A 23,924-nucleotide genomic window follows, 5' to 3' on the forward strand; every position below is an offset into this window, starting at 1 on the left:
AATTAACAGCCTTGCCTTTGGGCAGGAACTCAAGAAAATGGCAGGAAATGGCAGCAAGTTCATCACTCCGGACATTCTCACTTCCCCTCTCCCCCATCAGGCAGAAAATACAAATGCCTGAAAGCACATACCGCCAAGCTCAAGGACAGTTCTATCCCACTGTTATGAGAGTCTTGACTGGACCTGTTGTACAATTCGATAGACTCTTGACCTCCCAATCTACCTTGATATGATCTTGCACTTTATCATTTACCTACACTGCACTTCTTCAGTAGCCATTACACTTTATTCTGCATTGCTATTATTTTACCTTATTCTAGCTCAATGCACTGTGAGATTTAATCTGTATGAAGAGTAAGCTTTCCATTGAATCTTGGTACTGTATATGCAACAATGATAAACCATTACCAACTTCTGATGGGTTGGGATAATCACTAATTGTTAGTGTTAAGGAAGTGCTTAGGAATATGGAAGGCTCCTAGTTGGCAATGGGAGACGGAGATGCCATTGCCTCACTTAAGTGTCTAAAAAAAACGTCAGTTGACCTCATCCTGACCTCAACTAACTCTCCTGCACTCTCTGCAGGAGAATGTCAGTCTGCTGACATTGCTGAAGCTGCTTCTGCAGACCTCTGGTCAATATTGCATATAAGGATCTTGATCTGCACATTTAAAACATGAATCCATGCCCTACTCAGACATTTTGCCCTGCACCTTTCCAATGCTCCATTGCTCAAACATGTAACTCAATGAAGAAACACAGTGGGAACAAAACTGCATCGGAGAGTGCAGTTAATTTACCTGTATTCCTGCCTGATTTATGACATCTTGGAAAAGTGAAATTTGCAACTAACATGACAAGCTTCTACAAGAAATGCCATCTCCAGAGGAGAAACAAGAGCAGTCGTGACTTCTAGAACTGAAAAGCTGCGTTGCTCATTATTGCTTCAAAACAGGATCTTGGCAAACTGAAAAATGGGTATGAGCTTATGTAACTCAGAGAGTTTATCACTGCAGGAGTAATCAATTCAGAGAATTTAACACTCGCTCTGGATTTGAGAAGGCAGGTTTATTTTTGTCTCCTGAACTTCAAGCAGATTAAAAAATACACGCAAAACCTGAACTGTCAGATTTTGATTTGTGAGGCACAGCTGTCCTCTATCAGCTGACAGTGATTGCTCACATGGTTTTTAAGATTTTGAAACCTGGCCTTGACTGTGTGTAAAAACTATGGAAACATAGATAGTCTAATGCAGTAAGAGCTACATGCCCGACACAGGTCACAGCTAACAACTGATGCATAATTTAATGAGGTGGCAAATGTCTCTATACAATAGTTTGTAGTCAAATGGAGCACTAGTTCATTAAGTGTGTGTTTAGTTTATGTTGTATAATTACTCGGCCTTCGTCAATTCACTCCAAAAGGAAAGGCAAAGAGAAGATGCAAACAATGAGAGGTAAGAGCTGTGTTTTTAATGCCTAATCTAATATAATTTTCTCAGTCAACAATGGGAAATGCTCATTTAGAATTTCTCCCTTGTACTGTACGCTTGTCTCTTGATTTGGTTTTTGAAATCAATATTGCACCTAAAGCACTGACCCGGGTTCTGTTGGGTTGGACCAGTTTGCAGTCTACCTTCTGTGAGTTTATCATATTTCAGATCAAATATTTATTGCAATACAAATTGTAAGTACAAGTTCATAAGGGACATTGGAGTGAAGATTGGGACAAATAGTTCAGTTTCTTAATAAGATGTAAGTGCTGAGAAAGAAACAGCGAAATGGTGGAAAATTAAACAGAGAAAAAGAGTCATATCACTTGTAGAAAGAGAAACAGATATTACCAAGAATGGCACAAAGGAAAAATAGCAAAAGGGAAAAATTTCAAATTACAGCAATACACTAAAACTTCAATTACATCCTATCCATTTCAGTGTGCTTTTGGCTTTGCAGGAAATGTAATCATAACATTAAAAGATTTCTTAAGCCATTAAGTGCAAGGCCTTATTTTCAGCGGACGGGTTTATTGGTAATTAGTGGATAGATAGAGCAATTTCTTTAATCTCATGGGGAACCTGAGCATGATCTCATCTTTATGAGACTGAATCATTCTGATGATTTACCAATTAAAAGTTATCCTTATCTTGCCACAGGTTATTGAACTGTTTGCACGCTGAAGTCACTGTTACTTGTTCATCAAATTCTGTTCCAAAAATCTCAATGTCTAGCTAAAAGAACAGCACTTTCAGAGACAATACTGTAAAACAGCAGTGAAAACAGTATCTAACAAATGTTATCCTATTCCTTCCAATAGTCAGGATTATATATTCTATATTACAGATTTATGGTGTATGTTGTTTTTTTTTGTGTTATAAGTGTCACTCTCTCAGTCCTCTCAGATCACTAACCCAATGTTTCAACTCTCCTTGACCTTCCAATATTTATTTCTGTCTTCATTCTGAGTTTGATTCTCTGAGCCTAGAACTTCCCTCTGTGTCACTTAATACTTAATACTTTACTTTATTGTCGCCAAACAATTGATACTAGAGCATACAATCATCACAGCGATATTTGATTCTGCGCTTCGCGCTCCCTGGAATACAAATCGACATTAAATCATAAAAATTTAAATTATAAATCATAAATAGAAAATAGAAAAGGGAACGTAAGGTAGTGCAAAAAACTGAGATGCAGGTCTGGATATTTGGAGGGTACAGCCCAGATCCGGGTCAGGATCAGTTCAGTAGTCTTATCACAGTTGGAAAGAAGATGTTCCCAAATCCGGCCGTACGAGTCTTCAAGCTCCTGAGCCTTCTCCCGGAGGGTAGAGGGACAAAAAGTGTGTTGGCTGGGTGGGTCGTGTCCTTGATTATCCTGGCAGCACTGCTCCGATAGTGTGCGGTGTAAAGTGAGTCCAAGGACGGAAGATCGGTTTGTGTGATGTGCTGGGTCGTGTTCACGATCTTCTGCAGCTTCTTCTGGTCTTGGACAGGACAACTTCCATACCAGGTTATGATGCACCCTAGAAGAATGCTTTCTACGGTGCATCTATAAAAATGAGTGAGGGTTTTAGGGGACTTGCAGCATCAAGGTTGCTTCCATCTAGTAGTTATTCCACTCTTCTGGTGAACTCCTTGCCCAATGTATCCATTGGGTCTAAGCCAAAAGATTTTCCAAAAGTTCATCGAATGCCATTGTCTCTGCAGGATCCACACATCCACACCTAAATATACCTTCCACATTTTTATGCCCAGACTGTCAGTTGCTAGCATAGACTACATCACCAAGCTACTCTTCTGGTCTTTTCTCCTGCATAGGGCATCTGATCTGCTGCAAGTCTCTTGTCTCTCATTTAAAACACTCATTGTCAACTGGCACCCGATTAAAATAAAACTTTCCTCACTGAGGTATCTTTACCACTTTCTTTACTCAGCCTTTGTATTGAGTAAGCTTTCATCCCACATTATTTGAACGTCCAGCTGTATTGGTATGAAGCAACAAAAACTGACAGTGCAGGTCATTTGAAGCCCAAGTCCCAATGGGGAAGATATTGGTTTGAATTGGTCCTCACTTTAAAACATCACTCATTCCAAAACAGGAAGGTATGATTCTAATTGGTGCAAATGCATCAAAGTGCATTGACATCTGATGTTGTGTGGAGTATAATGCTCCAAGTTATGTCGAAGGCACCAATATTATGATTATAGTGAACAATGGTAATTGTTGTGCTTCTCTTGTGTTGCCAATTTATAACTGAGCTTACAGATGTCTATTGTCATTGTATACAGGTGAAACTATTCTGGGAATCATTATTTTGTTATTTGTACATTCAGTTACTGGATGTCCAGAAAGATGTCAATGCAACATTACCCTGAAAGAAGTGAACTGCACAGGCAATGGACTGTCAGAGGTTCCAGAAGATGTTCCACTCAACACAAAAATTTTATACTTGCAGAACAACCATATTCATACAATATCAAACAGTTCATTCACTGGTATGTCTCAGCTGCAAATTCTGGACTTGTCCAACAACATGATTTCAAGTTTGTCATCAAATATATTTGATGAACTGCATAACCTTCTCAACCTAAACCTTGCAAATAACTCCATCAACCACATGGACAACAAAATCCTTCATTCAAATGGAAACCTCAAACAACTGGATATATCATTTAACAATCTTACGAGTCTGCCTGAGGGCTTGTTCAAGAACCTAAAGAATTTGACCTTGCTTGCTATGCACCAAAACCAAATTCATCAAATCAGCAGGCCCCTTCTGGATTCATTGCCAAATCTGCAAGTACTTTTGTTCAAGAAAAACCTGTGGAATTGTGACTGTCATCTGACTGGATTAAAACTTTGGTTGGAGAGCTTCCTGTACAAAGGTCAGTCAGCAAATGGAATTTTACCTCTTCTGGAGTTATTAGACAATAATGATTGAAATTTGAAATACCATGCTTTTAAGAAAACCAAAAAGCTTTACCATTGTGTCAGTAAACACAAGAAATTCTGCAGATACTGGAAATCCAGAGTAACATATACAGAATGCTGGAGGAACCCAGCAGGTCAGGCAACATCTATGGAGAAGAACAAACAGTCAATGTTTCAGGATGAGACTCTTCACCTCGGCCTGGAAAGGAAGGGGGAAGAAGTCAGTGTAAGTGGAGAGAAAGCAGTTCAAGCTGGAGGTGATTGGTGAAGCCAAGTCGGTGCTGCAGGGAGAATGGTGAGAAGCTGGAAGGTGATAGGTGAGAAGAAGGAACCGGATAGGAGAGGGAAGTGGCACATGGGAGAAAGAGAAGGAGGAAGGACACCTGGGGCAGGTGAGAAGAAGAGTCAAGAGGCGAGCCAGAATGGGGAATGGTAGAAGGAAGGGAGAGGGGGAAAATTACTGCAAGTTGGAGAATCAATATTCATTCTGTCAGTCCAAAAGTGACACCAGCTGATATTTAAAAATCACAACGATGTCAGAATTAAAGTTACAGAAGTAAATCCACTACTCATTAAGCGAAGTTATCTCAGTTTTAAAAATGAACATTACATTATCACCTACCTCACTTAGAATAAAATGGATAAAAACAATGGATTGAATACTGTATTGGATTAATAGCCTTTTCTCTAAATAATTGTGCATAATCACATTAATCATGTTATTGCCAGTGACAGGTTGAGTTCCAAGGAGTAAGATTTACTGAGTGTGATAATCTCTGAAAATGCAGTAAAAGCAACACAGTGGAAAGAATGATACAGATTGTGATGACAGAGAATGACTTAACTTGAGCAACACACACAAAATTGCCCAAGGTTTTTCGGCCCAAAATGTTAACTGTACTCTTTTCCGAGATGCTGCCTGGCCTGCTGAGTTCCTCCAGCATTTTGTGTGTGTTGTTCGGATTTCCAGCATCTGCAGATTTTAAACGCAAACAACAGGAATTCTGTAGATGCTGGAAATTCAAGCAACACACATCAAAGTTGCTGGTGAACGCAGCAGGCCGGGCAGCATCTGTAGGAAGAGGTGCAGTCGACGTTTCACACCGAGACCCTTCTTCAGGACTAACTGAAAGAAGAGTGAGTAAGGGATTTGATAATTGGAGGGGGAGGGGGAGATCCAAAATGATAGGAGAAGACAGGAGGGGGAGGGATAGAGCCAAGAGCTGGACAGGTGATAGGCAAAAGGGGATACGAGAGGATCATGGGACAGGAGGTCCGGGAAGAAAGACAAGGGGGGGGAACCCAGAGGATGGGCAAGAGGTATATTCAGAGGGACAGAGGGAGAAAAAGGAGAGTGAGAGAAAGAATGTGTGCATAAAAATAAGTAACAGATGGGGTACGAGGGGGAGGTGGGGCCTTAGCGGAAGTTAGAGAAGTCGATGTTCATGCCCTCAGGTTGGAGGCTACCCAGACGGAATATAAGGTGTTGTTCCTCCAACCTGATAAAACCGTGTCGAGGTATGCAGCTTGCTCCTGCCCCACCGAACTCGTTTCTGCATACTTCGACACGGTTTTATCACCCCTTATTCAATCCCTTCCGACCTATGTTCGTGACACTTCTCACGCTCTTAAACTTTTCGATGATTTTAAGTTCCCTGGCCCCCACCGCTTTATTTTCACCATGGATGTCCAGTCCTTATATATTTCCATCCCCCATCAGGAAGGTCTCAAAGCTCTACGCTTCTTTTTGGATTCCAGACCTAATCAGTTCCCCTCTACCACCACTCTGCTCCGTCTAGCGGAATTAGTCCTTACTCTTAATAATTTCTCCTTTGGCTCCTCCCACTTCCTCCAAACTAAAGGTGTAGCTATGGGCACCCGTATGGGTCCCAGCTATGCCTGCCTTTTTTTTGGGTTTGTGGAACAATCTATATTCCGTGCCTATTCTGGTATCTGTCCCCCACTTTTCCTTCGCTACATCGATGACTGCATTAGCGCTGCTTCCTGCACGCATGCAGAACTCGTTGACTTTATTAACTTTGCCTCCAACTTTCACCCTGCCCTCAAGTTTACCTGGTCCATTTCCGACACCTCCCTCCCCTTTCTAGATCTTTCTGTCTCTGTCTCTGGAGACAGCTTATCCACTGATGTCTACTATAAGCCTACTGACTCTCACAGCTATCTGGACTATTCCTCTTCTCACCCTGTCTCTTGCAAAAACGCCATCCCCTTCTCGCAATTCCTCCGTCTCCGCCGCATCTGCTCTCAGGATGAGGCTTTTCATTCTAGGACGAGGGAGATGTCTTCCTTTTTTAAAGAAAGGGGCTTCCCTTCCTCCACTATCAACTCTGCTCTTAAACGCATCTCCCCCATTTCACGTACATCTGCTCTCACTCCATCCTCCCGCCACTCCACTAGGAATAGGGTTCCCCTGGTCCTCACCTACCACCCCACCAGCCTCCGGGTCCAACATATTATTCTCCGTAACTTCCGCCACCTCCAACGGGATCCCACCACTAAGCACATCTTTTCCTTCCCCCCCTGCATTCCGCAGGGATCGCTCCCTACGCAACTCCCTTGTCCATTCGTCCCCCCCATCCCTCCCCACTGATCTCCCTCCTGGCACTTATCCGTGTAAGCGGAACAAGTGCTACACATGCCCTTACACTTCCTCCCTTACCACCATTCAGGGCCCCAAACAGTCCTTCCAGGTGAGGCAACACTTCACCTGTGAGTCGACTGGGGTGATATACTGCGTCCGGTGCTCCCGATGTGGCCTTTTATATATTGGTGAGACCCGACGCAGACTGGGAGACCGCTTTGCTGAACATCTACGCTCTGTCCGCCAGAGAAAGTAGGATCTCCCAGTGGCCACACATTTTAATTCCACATCCCATTCCCATTCTGACATGTCTATCCATGGCCTCCTCTACTGTAAAGATGAAGCCACACTCAGGTTGGAGGAACAACACCTTATATTCCGTCTGGGTAGCCTCCAACCTGATGGCATGAACATCGACTTCTCTAACTTCCGCTAAGGCCCCACCTCCCCCTCGTACCCCATCTGTTACTTATTTTTATGCACACATTCTTTCTCTCACTCTCCTTTTTCTCCCTCTGTCCCTCTGAATATACCTCTTGCCCATCCTCTGGGTCCCCCCCCCTTGTCTTTCTTCCCGGTCCTCCTGTCCCATGATCCTCTCGTATCCCCTTTTGCCTATCACCTGTCCAGCTCTTGGCTCTATCCCTCCCCCTCCTGTCTTCTCCTATCATTTTGGATCTCCCCCTCCCCCTCCAAGTTTCAAATCCCTTACTCACTCTTCCTTCAGTTAGTCCTGACGAAGGGTCTCAGCCTGAAACGTTGACTGCACCTCTTCCTACAGATGCTGCCTGGCCTGCTGTGTTCACCAGCAAGTTTGATGTGTGTTATCTGCAGATTTTCTCTTGTTCGTGATTGAGTGACTTAACTTGAGCTTATTTTGTTTTTAATAGAAATTAAAGTGAAGAAATAGCTGAGGGCATTACAACCAAAAAGCGGGAAGGAGAGGTGAAAGGCAATTGTTAAAAAAAAAATCATGACTAAAATGTAATATTACAATATTGTAGAGCAAATTTACATGCAGGGATACCCGTTAAAATACAATAGAGGCAAGATTCTAGATACTAATTTTTTTCAAAAATTTGAAGTAACTTGGACAGAGTCCTGTTGCATATCTACTAGCAGGTTTCACGTATATGTTCTAAGTTTTCAACGTTTGCATTTACTGCTGCATGTTTATGTGATTACTCCAAAATGCCTGTCTCTCTGCCAGCTATGTCATCAGCATATCTTCATTCGATCCACCATACCTTCCACACGTTCAAACCCAGATGGCAAGGATTCCACCTACAGTTATTTTGCTTTGGCTTGAATGTGGGCATGCTCTTAGAATTGTCTTCCTAGAAAGAGGCTGGTGTACCTTACGTAGCAGGAAGGGATCTTGCCAATGAATTTTGTCCCCCAAGGAGCTCTACAATTCACAGTTGAACATTTTTATATGTTCCCAGGCCCTTCAACTTTCGGGTCCTAATTGCTCTCAGATTGCTGTTCTGCACACCTTCCATGTTGTTTTCTCTAATTATCTGCAACAGGGAGTGGAAAATCAATTGCTTAAAAGTGACGGTGGTTAAATAATCAATATTATTTTCTGATTGTGGGTGATGGAATCTTTTTCTTGATACCAGGAAGTCTTGCTCAGCTGTTAACACAAGTTTAATGTAACAATGAGTTCATCTGTACAGAAGATTCCTTGATTCATCATCCCTCAATACCAGTTCTTATCATGGCAATAACTAATTGCCTTGCATGTGTGCTCAAGATTTGCATTTTCCAATCTGAGTGGAACCCTACTCAAAGTGTTCATTATGTTATCAAGAGAAACCTCCTCAGTGCACAAGTTGGAATCTATGTCTCCTTGTCTTAAACCAAAAAAAAATTAAAGTAAAATTAAATATTTTGGATTCACTTCTTGTTTTACAACAACTGCTATATATGCTATCAATTCAATGTAGCATTTCTTGAAGTGTTTCATGGTAACGTTATCAGACAAAATACTAAGGCAGGTGAACCAAAAGCTTAGACATGGACAACTAAGTCTAGTCATGCACAGGTATGCAGATCAACTAAGTCTAGTCATGCACAGGTATCCAGATTGAAGAATCATAGGTACCTCAGAGGATGAAAGGACTGGAAGTGATTACAGAGATGACAAGGAACAAAAACATGGAAGGATATAACAACAAATATGGGAATTTTAGTCTGCTATTCAGAATCATTATGGCCGATTTTCCATTTCATTATCATATTCCTGTTGTTGCCCCGTACCTCCTTTATGTCTGGAAATTCTCTCCATCTCCTTAAATTTATTCAATGACTTTTCCACAACTCTAAATTAAAAGAAAAACACAGCAAAAACCTGCAGATGCTGGAAATCTGAAATAAAAACAGGAAGTGCTGGAAGCACTCAGCAGGCTAGATAGCATCTGTGAAAAGAAAGGCAGAGTTAATGTTTCAGGTCCTGTATTTACTCGTTTTTTTACATCACCTTCATGAAATATATAAAACTGAGGTGTTACTTAACCAAGGTAAATGTGACAGTGCAAGTTAGGACACAGGCAGTATGGTTTTGAAGCACTACAAGATTATAGAGAATCAAATGAACTAAGGAAGCCACAGAAATAATCAGGACTAGAGGGTAATAAATCACAGACCAGGGTTTCAGCAGGAGAAGAGTTAAAATAAGACTAGAATTGAGCAATATCATGAAAATAGAAACAGGCAAATTTAGAGATATGGGTTTGGGTATCAAGGCAGTGAATAGCCTGGTTCAGTTTTAATCAGTTGCCAGAGAGAGAATTAGGTTCCTCACCCCTCAGTTCCAGACACTGTCACTGGTGGTCAAGGAAGGAAGGTTGTGGTAGGGGCAGAAAACTACAGCTTTAGTCTTTCCGTGTTCAGTTGGGTGATATGCAACCCAATTCTGGACACCAGATGCGATCTGACATTTCAGAGACAATGGAGAGGACAAGAAGTGAAGCAGGTAAAAAGCTGGATGACAAACAGTATTCATTTGGAAACTGACATGTGATTTTCTGATGATTTGGTAAAGCAACAAATTGTAGATAAGAATCTGTACATATAGGTAACAATTTTATCTCTAATAAACCCCATTCCTTCCTTTATAACTCTCTTATTTCACATGGTTATAAAATAACTATTTTTTTTACTTTACCTTGCATTAATTTTTCATAATCTTTCCTTTTCTTCCTAAATTCCCTATTAATTTCACCATAGTACCTTCTGGACATCTGTTGGGTTTCTGCAGTGCTAAGCTCTTAGTATTTACCTTATGAACATACAAATTGGAGCAGGAATAGGTATCTTTATCTCTTGAGCTTGCTTCTTCATTTAATATAATCATGGCTGAACTAACATTATCCTCAACTCTACATTCCAGTTGACCCTAAGTGATCTTTCACTTCTTTGCTTATCAACAATTTACCTATCTCTACTTTATAAGAATTCAACATCTTTGTTTAAGTTGCCTTTTGAGTTACAGAGTTCCAAGGACTGACTCATGTCTCCTTGAGAGAGAAATAATTTCCCTTCATTTCTGTCTCACATGAGTGACTTCATGCTTTTAAACAGTGACCGTTAGCTCTGGATTTTCCCATATGAAGAAACATCCTCTCTACAAATATCCTGTCAAGACCGCTCAGGATCATATAAGTTTCAATCAGCTCAGTTTCACTCTTATAAACTCTAGCAGATGCAAGCCTAGCCTGTCCAACTCTTCCTTGTAAATCAACCAGGTAAAATAATCAGGGAAGTATAGTAAACCTTCTCTGAACTGCTTCCAACATTCTAACGTCCTTCATTAATAAGACCAATACTATACATACTGCATGTGGTATTCCAGATGTAGTCTCACCAGTGCACTAAGTAACCAAAGTATAATGTCCCTACTTTTATGACTTAAGCAATATTTAAGCAAAAAAAAACCAATAATATTCTGTTGGTTTACTAATTACTTGCCTTATCTGCATACTAACCTTCTGCAAATCATGCACTAGGGCACTGATATCCCTCTCCATTCCAAGACTTTATAATCTCTCACCACTTGGAAAAAATGCTATAGTACTTTTCCTGCTTACATGGACAACTTCACATTTCCCAAAATTATTCATTTGACAGATCATTATCTACTCCCATAGTCTACCTAATCCCTATGTGGCCTCCTAATGTCCTTTTCACAACTTTCGACTTGTCTTCATGTCATCAACAAGTTTAGCAACTATCACTCTCTCCTTTTATCAAAGTCATTAATATAACATGTAAAAGGTTTTGATCCCAATTCCAATCCTTGTGCACACTCCCATTACATCTTTCCAACCAGTAAAAGCATCCATTTTATGACTATTCTCTGTCCCCTGTTAGTCTGCCGATCATCTACCCATGCCAATATACTTCTGTACTATATGCTTTCATTTTCTGCAATAACCTATGATGTGGCAGTTTATCAAAAACCCTCAGGAAATTTTAGTGCACCCGCTGGTTTCCTTTTATCCACAGCACATGAATTCTTCAAAGGACTTCAATAAATTGGTCAAACATGATTTCTCTTTCATAAAACCATATTAATTCTGTCTGATTACATTGAATTATTTCTAATTGCCTTGCAATAACATCTTAAATAATAGCTTCTAACATTTTCCTCACGACAAATGTACATTCCAGCATTGTTGTGCTCCTTCCTTTCCAAATAAAGGAGGGAATAACATTCACTAGTTTAAAATTTAATGGAACCTCCTTGAATCTAGAGAATTTAGCTTCCATCTTTTCCCTCATTCTATCATTTATGTCCTGAACATTGTTAGGATCTAGATTTGAGGAATTCTTGTTTTCCTTTCCTGTGTGAATATTCTTGGTATACATCCCGTTCCCTGTACGTCTTCTCTACCTTACTATTGACTTAACACCAAGTAGCTGTTTTCGGCTGACTTTTGCTATGTCATTTCTTTTATTCATGGTCTAACATTCTGCTCTTCTGTAACAATGCTAAATCTACCTCAGTTATGACTTCTGTCTCCAAATTCTTCTCTGTCAGCCTTTGTCCATTTATGTAGATTCAATCCCCTGAACTAAACTCGTACTTTTTTACCAGGTTCCAGCATCTGCAATCCCTTGTATCTCCCCTTCTCTTGTTCTGTATACTGAATGAAAAGATTCTCTTGAATGCTTTTCAGGAATCCAACGCCTCCCATATTCTTTATCATATTACCATTCCAATTATCATTGGCAGTGTGGAGATACGTCTCTGCCAAAGGAGGGGGCAAGGTGCTCCTTCCCTTCACTAGCCTGCAGATCACCCTTGGGCAAGGTATAGCACCTGCTTAGCCACCTGATCAGGGCCACATGAATCCATGAGAGCAGGTGGTGGATGGTCGCATGAGCAGCTGGTGCATATCATAAGTCTTGGTTATGTGACCACTGACATCAGGCATTGATCTCTGAAGAGCATTGATAATGGCTGGGGTCACCCATCTTATAACAACGTTGCCCAGAAGAAGACAATCACAAACCACTTCTGTGGAAAAAATTGCCAAGAACAATCACAGTCATGGAAAGATCATGATCACCCATGTCATCCGACATGGCACATGAATAATTTGAGCAACAGGCCTGTATTTTTACCCTTCCATTTATGTCTGATTGGGGCTTCTAATACATCCCCAGCAACTGAACTACCTTTCTTTCTTTTCTCAGAGCAACCCATCTGGACTCGTTTACTTATCTTCCCAATATACAATACCTCCCCTCTGCTATAATTGTTTCCTGAAGTATTGTCACACTCCCTCTTTTTTAACCTCTCCACTTTCTACTTTGTAACTTGGTACACTTTAACTAGGAATGTGGAACTATCGTGCCCAGCTATGTTTCAGTAATGCAACGATTTTGTACTCCCAAATGTCTATCTGTGCTCCAAACTCATTGCTTCTATTTTAAAGATTTTTTTGCATTAAAGTATATACTGCCAGCACAGCCAAAGTACTTTGTTTCCTGTTTCCAGGCTTTCTTTCCCCTACTTTCCTGATTTGCTTATTAAACCATTACCTTCCACAATCAATTTTGCATTTCTTCTTTCAAAAACTTTTGCCAGGATCCCATACCCGTATCAAACTAATTTAAACCCCTCCTCAAGGGATCAGAATGTAAAATATATGGCAGGAAACCATCTCAGTTTATTAGTAATGAAGCAATTAAGGATGTTCTTTTATCAGTAATCTTATTGGTTGCTCCATTTATTAAAAGATTACTCAGAAGTCAAAAAGTTACGAGGAATAAGGGAAAATGGGAAAGGACTTTGAATTCCTCTACTTGTCTTAATTGTCTTTTCAATTGCCCTAGGAATCTTTCTGGATGTAATGACTGATCAGTTTAAATGAAAATGCATTTTCTCTCTACATTTTCTAAAAAACCACAAATCATAAAAAAGTTGCATGCAATGACTCATTTTGCTTTAATACAGGAGGCCAGATTGATGCAATATTGTGCACAGAACCAGAGGATTTAAGAAGTAAGGACCTCATGAAAATTCCCCATGAATTATTCCAGGAGTGTTCCACTGTTAAGTACAAGTCATCCCATGATGACTCCAACCACAGAAGTCCCACCATCCAAAACCTGCACCACAAAACTGAACATGACCACAATCCAGATTGCAGTCGAAAGGCCAAGCAACGGTCTGGCAGTTTACGTCATGCTATCGCCACAATTGTGGTGACTGGCGTTATTTGTGGCATTGTTTGCCTCATGATGCTGGTGGCAGCAATTTATGGCTGTTCTTATGCAGCTGTTATGGCTAAGTATCAAAGGGAGCTAAAGAAACTGGATCATCTGGGCCCAGACGGCGAACAGGAAAATGCTGAAGAGAAGGAACCTTTTGACGGTTCATTGGTATGAGCTTCCATTTCCTGCCTCGCTTTTCAAATATCAAGACAAAATGTTGGAAACAAACTATTAGAAATCAACATTTCTTTTATAAGGAAGATGGCATCTAACATCCTGGACTGTTTCAATTGGTAAAAACTTCGGACCTTGACTAGTTTGCATATAAATTATGTATTATGTACCATACATAAGTTCAGAATGGTTTTAATCACTGCCAGAGATAATGAAAAAGACAGTACAGAAGAGAGTTAGACATAACTATTAAACACATCAAAGGAATGCCATCCATTCCAGCTTATTTTGCTAAAAGGATCTTTTGTCTTTTTCTTCTGTGTATTTACTGTAGTATGGTTTTGCTACATTAACAAATCTATATAAAAATAAGTCAGTGCTGTGGTTTATTCTAGCACTCTGCTACAACTGGGAACACTTTGGTATCCTTTGTTAAAGATCTGTGAAGGATACCAATGTGTTCCCAGATATAATAAGCACTTGGGTCAGCTGAGTCCAAAGCTCTCAGCCTACGTGTGTCTCTGTGGCAGGTGCAGGCCCAGTCATCTGCTAGGCCGACTTGTTCCCACACATGGATAGCACCCGACCTCTTCAGACTCTGAGTCTGATCTCTTCCTGGTTACTCTGGACTACTTTGACCCAGAAACCTTGCTTTGATTCACCAAAGAAGGGTCCTGGCCCTTTGAGCTGGGAGAGAGTGACTGCAGTGAAAACAATAGTTCCTTTTCGTAATTTGTATGAGGTTTTTGGGCTATAATTATTCATATCTAGAAAGATGTGAACACTATGGCCTCAACATAATACAGTAAAGTAGTGGTGCTGTAGTCACATGAATTCCTTTGCCCTATTTCAACAGAGATATAAATTTGCTTAATAATATATATTCTACAAATCATTTAAAAGTATTAAGTTCTCATAAGTAATTTTATCACATGTAATTTCAAAGTATTAGTCACTGGAAACCTAAAGTTACTTCAGTATAAACTTCTGAAAACGTTTCCATGTTGCCATGACCAATAACTGTACAGCTCCATAAAATGAAAATGAATGACAAACAAAACTTCTGCAAGAATTCTGGGTCAATAACATTAAATTAATAACAGAAAAGGTAGATAATACGGTAAAACTATCATCTAAAAGATATATTCTTGAAAAGTATTCTCTGTAATCAGTAACAAACATATCTGAAATTTCAAATTAAAATGTTGACAAAGTTCTACACATCTGTTTTCGTTTTTCTCCCCAATTACCTCAATATGTTTATAAAACCAATGTGTTCCAAGATGTAAAATAGACTTCATAAACCTCTTCATTGCTTGGTATGTTTTATATGTTTTATATTTTTCTTAGTTTACATTAATGCTATCAGTACTAATGTTTTTCAGTAGATTTTGCTATGTGCCAAAAGTGGTTTCTCAGTGAAAGCATGGTTATGAACCAAAGTAACTGAACCAAAAGAACATCTGCAATGCATGTCCATGAGGCCCCAGATGGCCATTTGTATGGGCCACAGATGTCATAATGTTTGATGAACATATGACTATTTTCAAACTCTTTTAATCTAGGAACTATGTTCATAATGCCATCCTTTCCTAAAAAAATTTTGAATGAAAAGTTTTCTACACAATGTAAAGCTATCATTATATTTTAGTTCAAGCACACCAGAACACTGACATTCACAAGCAAGTATTTTAGCCCAATGTGTTAATCATGTGCTTTATGCCCCATGTGAGTCTCCTCCTACTCTCCTTCATCTCACCCCGTTAAAATATGCTTTGATTCCATTCTCGATCTCATACTTATCCATCTGTCCCTTATGTTTACTTTCCAAAGGCAGTCCCTTGGGTTCAAAGATGACTTGTTCCCACTTTGGTTCACTATTGAGGCCAGTCCAGGAACCACAGACAGTGTATGTGGTGGTTGGCGGAGCAAAAGTGTGGGTAGCTTATGAAGTAGGGAACTTCTCATGACTTATGCAAGGCTTCTGTATCCATCCAATACATTGCCTTGAGGTTCTCGAAATATCCTGAATGCTCCTTTTTCATCTGTATGGTTTTGAACCATGGATCCACAGGAGTCGGTAGCTATGTTGTAATTCCACAAGGAGCATTTCCTTGAAACATTTCCTTTGTTTCCCTGGTGATCTTTTCCCTTGACCAAGTTCAGAACAGATTGTTTATTTTTGGACAACAAAAAACTAAACTGCTGGAGGAACTCAGAAAGCTGGTAGCATCTGTGGAGGGAAATGGACAGTCGCCATTCTGGGTTGAGACCTTTCACTTGAACCAATGTTATTAGTTATTCTCCCATTTTGTTCTCCTGTTGTCATCAAACTCAAACACATCACCCACCAGATGTTTTATGCATTAAGTTTTTTTTTCCAGGAACCTCTGACAAATATTAGCTCCAAAATTGTCAGTGTATATTTTTTCACTGCAGGGGCTCATTTGCAAAACAGGTTAACAAGAAGTTTATCATGCTTTATTCAACATTGTCCAAACTGTGCCACTGCTGGAACAAATTCATAGGTGGTGACTACCTTGTCTTCAGTCGCCATTCTCATTGGTGCTATAATCCATGTGAGTGATCTCTGTACTGCTTCAGAAGTTGAAAATGGATATGTTAGTTTTATGTTCAATGCCATTTTACTCCTCTGCGTTCTTCCATTCCTGCCAGGCCACTGACCAGCAAATCCCACAAACATATTGGATTGGTCAGCTGTCTATTTGCATATTTTGAAATGTTGCATTCTGAGAGCAAAATGTAAATTCTGCATGGTTAATATTTATTGCTGACATGGAGTTTTATATGTGAAACAAATTAAAATCAATTTTTCCAAGTAGCCCTAAAGAGATTGTTTTATTGTTTTTTTTAAAACTTATACCAAAAAGCTCTATGTACAAGTGAGTATAACATTTTAGGTATCCGTCAGGACCACCAATGTTCAGGAAAATTAATTACTTGGTTTAAGCTCAGCTACTACGTGCATGCTTTTGAAATTGAAAGGGTAATAATGTGTTAGCAATTTCCAGCATTTATTCCCTTGAAATGTCTGGATGTTTAGGACTCGGCTGCAAAAAGAAGTACACTGAATTTTCTGGCCAAGCTTTGCTGTGCTTTGAATTCCCCATCAGTTCATCTGGGGAATCTGTCCATTGATTTTACACAAGGTTAGCCCTGGCAAGGAACGGTGAGCCCTTCAATTTCAATGGAAAGAATAGCTGCAAGAAGGCAAGTAGAAGACAATTTATATGCTTATAGCTATTTCTAATTATTTAAAATAATTTACGTACTTTACATTTTAGTGTTTTATTTAAAGCTGAATATTTTTTGACTAACATAACAGCATCTGAATCTTCTGAATGACATGACAACTTCTTGACAAATTTGATAGCCAGCAAAGCCACGAGAGGTGACTTTGTAACAATGCAAACTTTTTCAGCTGATTCATGGACCAATTACCTTTATATCTCAAGAGGGCCTGCAGAACACTACCCCACACCCATTTCGAATTGGTAAGGCGTTTACCAGCAAGTTGATAGTGGGTGACCTGTAAAAGGCATTTCAGCCGCAAGCACAGGCACCTCACCATCAGCAAGAAGAAGCTGCCAGATACTAATTCTGATGAAAGGTCATCATTTGAAAAATTACCTTTGTTTCCCTTACCTGTTGAGTATTGTTGGGTTTTAATTTATCTCAGATTTCTAGCACCTGCAGCACATATTACCTAAAACATAGATTTATGAAATATATTTTCATACTGCAGGAAGGATGCTGTGGCTGGCATGGGCAGGGCAGGCTGTAGGGCGTGATTCTATGCTGCATTACTCTATGACTGCTTTGTGAACATGAATGCTATAATTTGGCTTCCCACTTAGTGCTAGAGTAAGTCAGGCTCATACAAATTAAGTATGCAATTTAAATTCAAGTTATGCACATCAAATTTTGGAACGCTTTACCTAAGAGAGAGTTCAATTCAGATTATGCACATCAAATTCTGGAATACTTTACCTGAAGCTGGAGAGGGCCTGCATAGTGTTTGGAGGATGAGATTCTGTGTAGTCAGACTGAAGACAGTTTAATGTGAATTTTTGTGGCAGTTTTATGTTGCCATCAGCGACAGACACAGGAGAAGTAACGTTCTGGTTATGCTGCAGATCCTAATTAAATGTGACATTCTTTGGTTCCCTTATATGGTCTCTTATCAGATAGTTAGTGTTTGGTTTTGTACTGAGAAGCACAGAATAGTGAGAATGTAACTGGAATTCATAACTCGCTGAAGTGATGGAGTTACTTTTCTATGTCATTAATTAGTTCCAGTGACATTATGAGTGGTTTCAGATGACTATTGATGTAATTCAAGAGATCACACCAGCAGTCTGTCTCTCAAATGCACTGATGTGAGAGCATTGCAACACACTTTATAAAATTGCTTTCGAACCATTTTAGTCTTTAGGTAGAATTCACTACTTCTGTTGTTCCAGAATGATTAACTTGCTGCTCTTTAAATGGATCTCTATCCATTCTTGCACAGAGATGCAGAGTACCATTCTCACTGAACTCATTATAAAGATCTGTGTTAAAATAAAGCAATTGCAACAATTAGGGATGCGATGTTGAGGCTCTATATGGCACTCGCGAGACCACACTTAGAGTATTGTGTGCAGTTATGGGCTCCTTATTTTTGAAAGGATATATTGACATTGGAGAGGGTTTAGAGAAGATTCACAAGAATGATTCCAGGAATGAAAAGGTTACTGTTATGAGTCTGGCAGCTCTTGGGCTGTATTCCCTGGAGCCCGGGAGGATGAGGGGCGGGGGATCTCATAGAAACATTCTGAATGTTAAAAGGCCTGAACAGATTAGATATGGCAAAGTTATTTCCAATGGGAGAGGATTCTAGGACAAGAGGGCACAACTTCAGGATTGAAGCTCATCCTTTTATAACTGATTGTGGAGAAATTACTTTGGTCAGAGGGTGCTAAATCTGTGGAATTTGTTGCCACGAGCAGCTGTGTAGGCCAAGTTATTGGGTGTATTTAAGGCAGAGATAGATAGGTTCTTGATTAGCCAGGGCATCAAAGGGAATGGAGTGAAGGCGGGGGAGTGGGGATGACTGGAAGGATTGGATCGGGCCATGATTGAAGGGCAGAGCAGACTCAATGGGTCAAATGGCCTACTTCTGCTCCTATAAATTATGGTCTTATAATTATGAAGTACTCAGTTACTGTGATATTTATTATCGTGTGCATGATACCAGTAATGATCAAGGGTGTTAGTGAAGTTTGTAGAAGATGCACACCACTGTACATTACTAGTGGAGGAAATGAATGTTTAAGATAGTGGATGGAAGCTTTGATTATGTGGAACGTCGTGAATGTTGTTGGCACTGCATTTATCAAGGCAAGTTCCGAGTATTCCATTACAATCCTGATTTGAGCTTTACAGCTGGTGCAAAGGATCTAAGATGTCAGGAGCTAAGTCTTTGCTTTAGGATTCTTGACCTTCAATCTTTCCTTGTAGCCACAGTATTTACAGTATATGAATGGTGCAGCAGAGTTTCTGGTCAACGCTGACTTTCATGCTACTAATGTTATTGGATATCAGGGGTTTGTAGTTGGAATCCTGTTGGAAATGTTCACTGTCCAGCACTCTTGAGACACAAATGTTATTTGCCACTTATTTTATCAGCCCTTGTCTTGACAAGTGTCTAGGTCTTGCTACATTAAGGCATAGACTGTTTCACTTGCCAAGGTATTGCAAAGCTTTTCACTCATTTATGATTAGGAAGATGAAGAAGCTGAAGGAGGTTGAACTGAGGATGATGCTTCAAGGAAATCCTGCTTTTATGTCCTACGGATGAGGCAGACACACCCTTTTCACCTGTGTAACTTATAACCAACTATTGAAGTGTTATCCCTTTGACTTTAATTTTGCCAGGACTCCTTGACCCCACACTCAGTTACATGCTGCCTTGATGTCAAAGAGAATGACTCCTACTTCGCCTCTTGAATTCTGCCATTTGGTCCGTGTTTAGTGAAAGCTTTAGTGATTAAGAGTAGACAGATTGAAGGATAATTAGGCTGATTAAATTTGTCCAGCATTTCTTGAATAGAACATACCTGGGCATTTGTCCACACTGGCAGTCGATTACTAGTATTGCTCTATTAACTGCATTCTAGCTTGGCTAGAATACAGATAATTCTGCAGCATGAATCCTCAGTATTATAGCCAGGATATTTTCTGGTCCCATAGCCTTTGCAGTCTCTAGTGCTCTCAGATATTTCTTGATATCATGTGGAAAGAATCAGATTGGCAGAAAACTAGGCTCTTTTTTAGTGGGAATGTCAGTAAGAAGCCAAGATGGGCAATCGATTTGTCCTTTGGCTAATCACGGTTGCAGTGCTTCATCCTTGCTTTGGCACTCATCCACTGAGCCCTGCTAGAAGAGGCTGTTCTTGGCATGCCGTCCTCCCATTAGTGGTTTAAATGTCCACCACAATTCATCTGCGGAGGTGACTGCCAAGTTTTGATCCGATAGTTGATTGTACTCTGTCTGCTGCACATTGTTTCTGCCATTCGGCATGTATGCACTCCTGTGCTGTAGCTTCATCAAATTAGCAGTTGTTAATTAGGCTTGGCACCACTCACAGGGCACCCTCCACTCCTCTGGCTTGATAGTAATGGCAAAGGGAAGAATTCACTGGACCGTGAGGTCACAGATTCTGGAGGCGAATGAAGATGCATTTATGCCGCTACTGATGATTCCCCATCACCTCCCTCCCCTCCCCCCCCCACACACATACACACATATTTCATGGATGCTAAGCTCTGCCTGCCAGATATGCTTTGAGTCTGTCCCATTTAACACAACTGTATATCCAACATCACAAGGAGATTGTCTCTGGTGCAAAGATAGGAATTTATATTCCAAGGACTGGCATTACTTGCAATGCTGTCATGGTCCAGTGCCACAGACTATTGAGGAGGACCAGTCGGGTTTGTCCTTCCTGATGATTTGCTCACTGGCTGCTGCAGTCTCAGTCAGGTAATGATATTGTCCAGAATTCAACCAGCTCAATCACTCTTGATAATGGACTTTAAAGCTCTCCTCCCAGAGAACATTCTGTGCGCTGGTTACTATCAGTACTTCATCCAAATGATGTGCGGTATGAAGGAACACCTATTCAACTGCTAAGGCACGTGTTTTGTATATAGATCAAGAGGTAGTTCCTTTGCCGGTGGTTGTCCTGAACCTTTGGGACTTCGTTGTGTCTTGGAGTAAAATATATGCAAAATCTTGCTGAAGAAAAAAAAACTATTAACCTCATGTTCATTCACAATTCCTTTGAGTCCTGGTAGAGAGGAAATCTCACTCAGCTTAGTGCCATCGACCAGACACGTTACAAAAACAGTGCTTAACTCCAGCAGAGGATCTAACAGTAGTCCATCAAAAATCCCATGAATAATTCTTATTATTCCAAAGATTCACAGCAATTCTATTGGATGAAAATGGAAGTTCTCTATTGTAAACTGATGCTTCTTCAGGTTAATAATTTAAGGGATTATAATAATTTAATAATTTATGTACTACTGCATGGAAGAATATAAATATACTGTATTTAGAAGAGATCATTGAATAAACTGCTCAACAATCTGTTGTTCTTTCATGTTTTAATCTAAAGAAGCTGCTTGACCTGCTGAGTTCCTTCAGCATTTTGTGTGTGGTGCCCACAGATTCATTCCCCATCTGTAAGACTGGCACCATACCTCATCATCAAAGGTTGGACTCAGCCTTTCATCACTGGAATTTCCACAATCCAATAGCCTGTTCCTTTCCTCTTTTCCTTAGCACTGAGGTCAAAATTGCTGTGTGCTCACTTTACCTGTACTGATATCCAGTGAAGATTTGGAATAATACTGCAAATCAAATAGTGAACTGAAGCCATTCGTAAATAAAAATAGAAAACAAATCTAATGTAAAGTCCCAGACCCAAAATGTTAACAGTTTCTCTTTCCACAAATGCTGCTTGACCTTTCAAGTTTTTCCAGCATTTTCTGGGATGTCCAGCTTCTGCAATTTTTTTTATTTGATTTAAAAATCAGAGCGTACAAGAAACATTCAGCAGGTCAGGCACCAAATTTCTGGGGAGAAATGAAACATGTTTTCTGTTGCCAAGAAAGGAGCAGAGAGGACAATGGGAATTTCTACAATAGGGTGGAATGACAGAAGAATGCAATTGGCAGGGTTGCACACTGAGAGAGGATGGCAAAGTTTTGCTAATTCCAGCTGATCCACCATGAGGAATGAATGAATGAATGAAATTTATTTCGGTCAGTACAAACATAACAAAAAGCATCATTTTCAACGATGATTTCATAGGACAAAATTATAACAAAAAAAATAGATATTCTTTAAAAACAGACCGAAAGGGTGTAGGCTGAAGCTACGGCTTATTACGCCTATTCCTCTTACTTATACAACAACATATTTGGCATCAATCATCACATCAAAACAAAAAATTTCATAATCTTTTAACACAAAATCCAATTCCAAGTATCGTTTATTTATATTACTCCCATTCATTTTAAATCATGTATTTTATATTTGTTCATTAAATTATTTTAAAATAATTTTTAAACTTGTTAAGTGTGGTGTGTGCTTTTAAATTCTCACTACAACTGTTCCACTGATTCACCCCCTGACTGAAATACAATGATTTTTTACATTTGTTCTTAACCTTTGTTTTTAAAATATACATGTTCCTCTCAGATATACATATTCCTCTCAAATCATGTTGTAAATGAGATGTAAACAGAAGATAAGTAAAGACATAAACACAAGAGATTATGCAGATGCTGGAAATCTTGAGCCACACACTCAGACTGCTGGAGGAACACAGAAAGGCAGGCAGGATTAAATAAAGACAATCAATTCTTTTTTAATAAAACTTTATAAGTAGCCTAAAAATCCATTTCAAATACAGTGCTAGGGACTGGGGAATTTTCTAAGCTTGCAACTTACTATCAGAGGTTAGGGGAGCCAATATGTAATTACATGGTCATTCTAAAAAATCCGTTGTGGCACTGCCAATTGGCTGCATTCATGGATCATGCATGGTGGAACGAGCTGGTTATGCAGACCTGCTGATTGGTATATCCAGTCCAAGTTACTGCATCCAGTGAGCATACAGAACAGTAGGTCTATGGATATTGTCTCCAAATGGCAAAGGAATTTTGGCCAGAACAGGTTGTTATAATATATAAATGTTAAATGCAGACCAACAGCAGAAGCAATGTGGACATTCTGACAGGAGCTAGCCACGTGAGTATGAACGATGCACAAAGCAGGTTTGGTTGATTACTGCCCAGTCATAAATGAGTACTGCCTGGTGGCTCCGACATCCACCATTATGAAGTGCTTCGAGAGGTTGGTCGTGCCATGCATCAGTTCTAGCCTTCCAGACTCAACCCACTGAAATTCACTTCCCACTGAAACATGTGTATGGCAGACAGCATCTCCAAAACCCAACACTCAGTTCTGGAGCATCTGTACAGTTAAGACATCTATATTAGACTATTGTTTATTGACTTTGGCTTAGCCATCAGCTTTATAATTCCAAACAATCTCATCTCCCCAACCCTAAAAAGATTGCATCTGAGTCCCTGACTTCCTGACCAACAGACCACAAACAGTAAGGATAGGCAGCAACAGCTCTACCAAAATTATTCTGAACACTGGCAGCTCACAAGGCTGTGTCCTCAGTTCCCAGCTCAATAATAATAATAATAACTTTTTTATAGAGCACTGAAATTACTAAACTTACAGTACATTAATGACAGTGTGGTCAGCTTCTGCCCTATCTTCATCTACAAGTTTGCAAATAATACCACTGTAGTGGGCTGTACCTCAAATAATGATGTCGGAGTATTGGAAAAAGATAGAGACCCAAGCGACCTGTCAGTAAAACAAAACAACTGGTGATTGACTA

General features: G+C 39.9%; 2 protein-coding genes across 10 annotated transcripts in view; one reads left to right on the top strand and one right to left on the bottom strand.

Moving 5' to 3' along the window:
- The window catches only part of cacna2d3a (calcium channel, voltage-dependent, alpha 2/delta subunit 3a), an 892,602-nt gene that overhangs the window by 153,083 nt on the left and 715,595 nt on the right, over window positions 1-23,924 (bottom strand). The window lies entirely within an intron of this gene.
- LOC134356866 (leucine-rich repeat and transmembrane domain-containing protein 1) lies at window positions 1,270-16,762 on the top strand. Of its 2 annotated transcripts, none has more exons than XM_063068084.1 (3): window positions 1,270-1,456; window positions 3,788-4,384; window positions 13,499-16,762. In XM_063068084.1, the coding sequence occupies exons 1-3, from the start codon at window positions 1,441-1,443 to the stop codon at window positions 13,930-13,932; spliced, it is 1,047 nt and encodes a 348-aa protein (XP_062924154.1). In that variant the 5' UTR covers window positions 1,270-1,440; the 3' UTR covers window positions 13,933-16,762. The 2 variants fall into 2 exon arrangements, with proteins under 2 accessions (XP_062924154.1, XP_062924155.1); XM_063068085.1 differs by having other exon boundaries at window positions 3,833-4,384.

Source organism: Mobula hypostoma, chromosome 15 (assembly GCF_963921235.1).
Source record: "Mobula hypostoma chromosome 15, sMobHyp1.1, whole genome shotgun sequence".
NCBI lineage: Eukaryota > Metazoa > Chordata > Chondrichthyes > Myliobatiformes > Myliobatidae > Mobula > Mobula hypostoma.

What these genes read in the sequence shown, in the direction of transcription:
- LOC134356866 (XM_063068084.1), top strand. An exon ending in GGAGAGCTTCCTGTACAAAG is followed by an intron (nt 4,385 to 13,498) that starts GTCAGTCAGCAA and finishes GCTTTAATACAG; the next exon opens with GAGGCCAGATTGATGCAATA.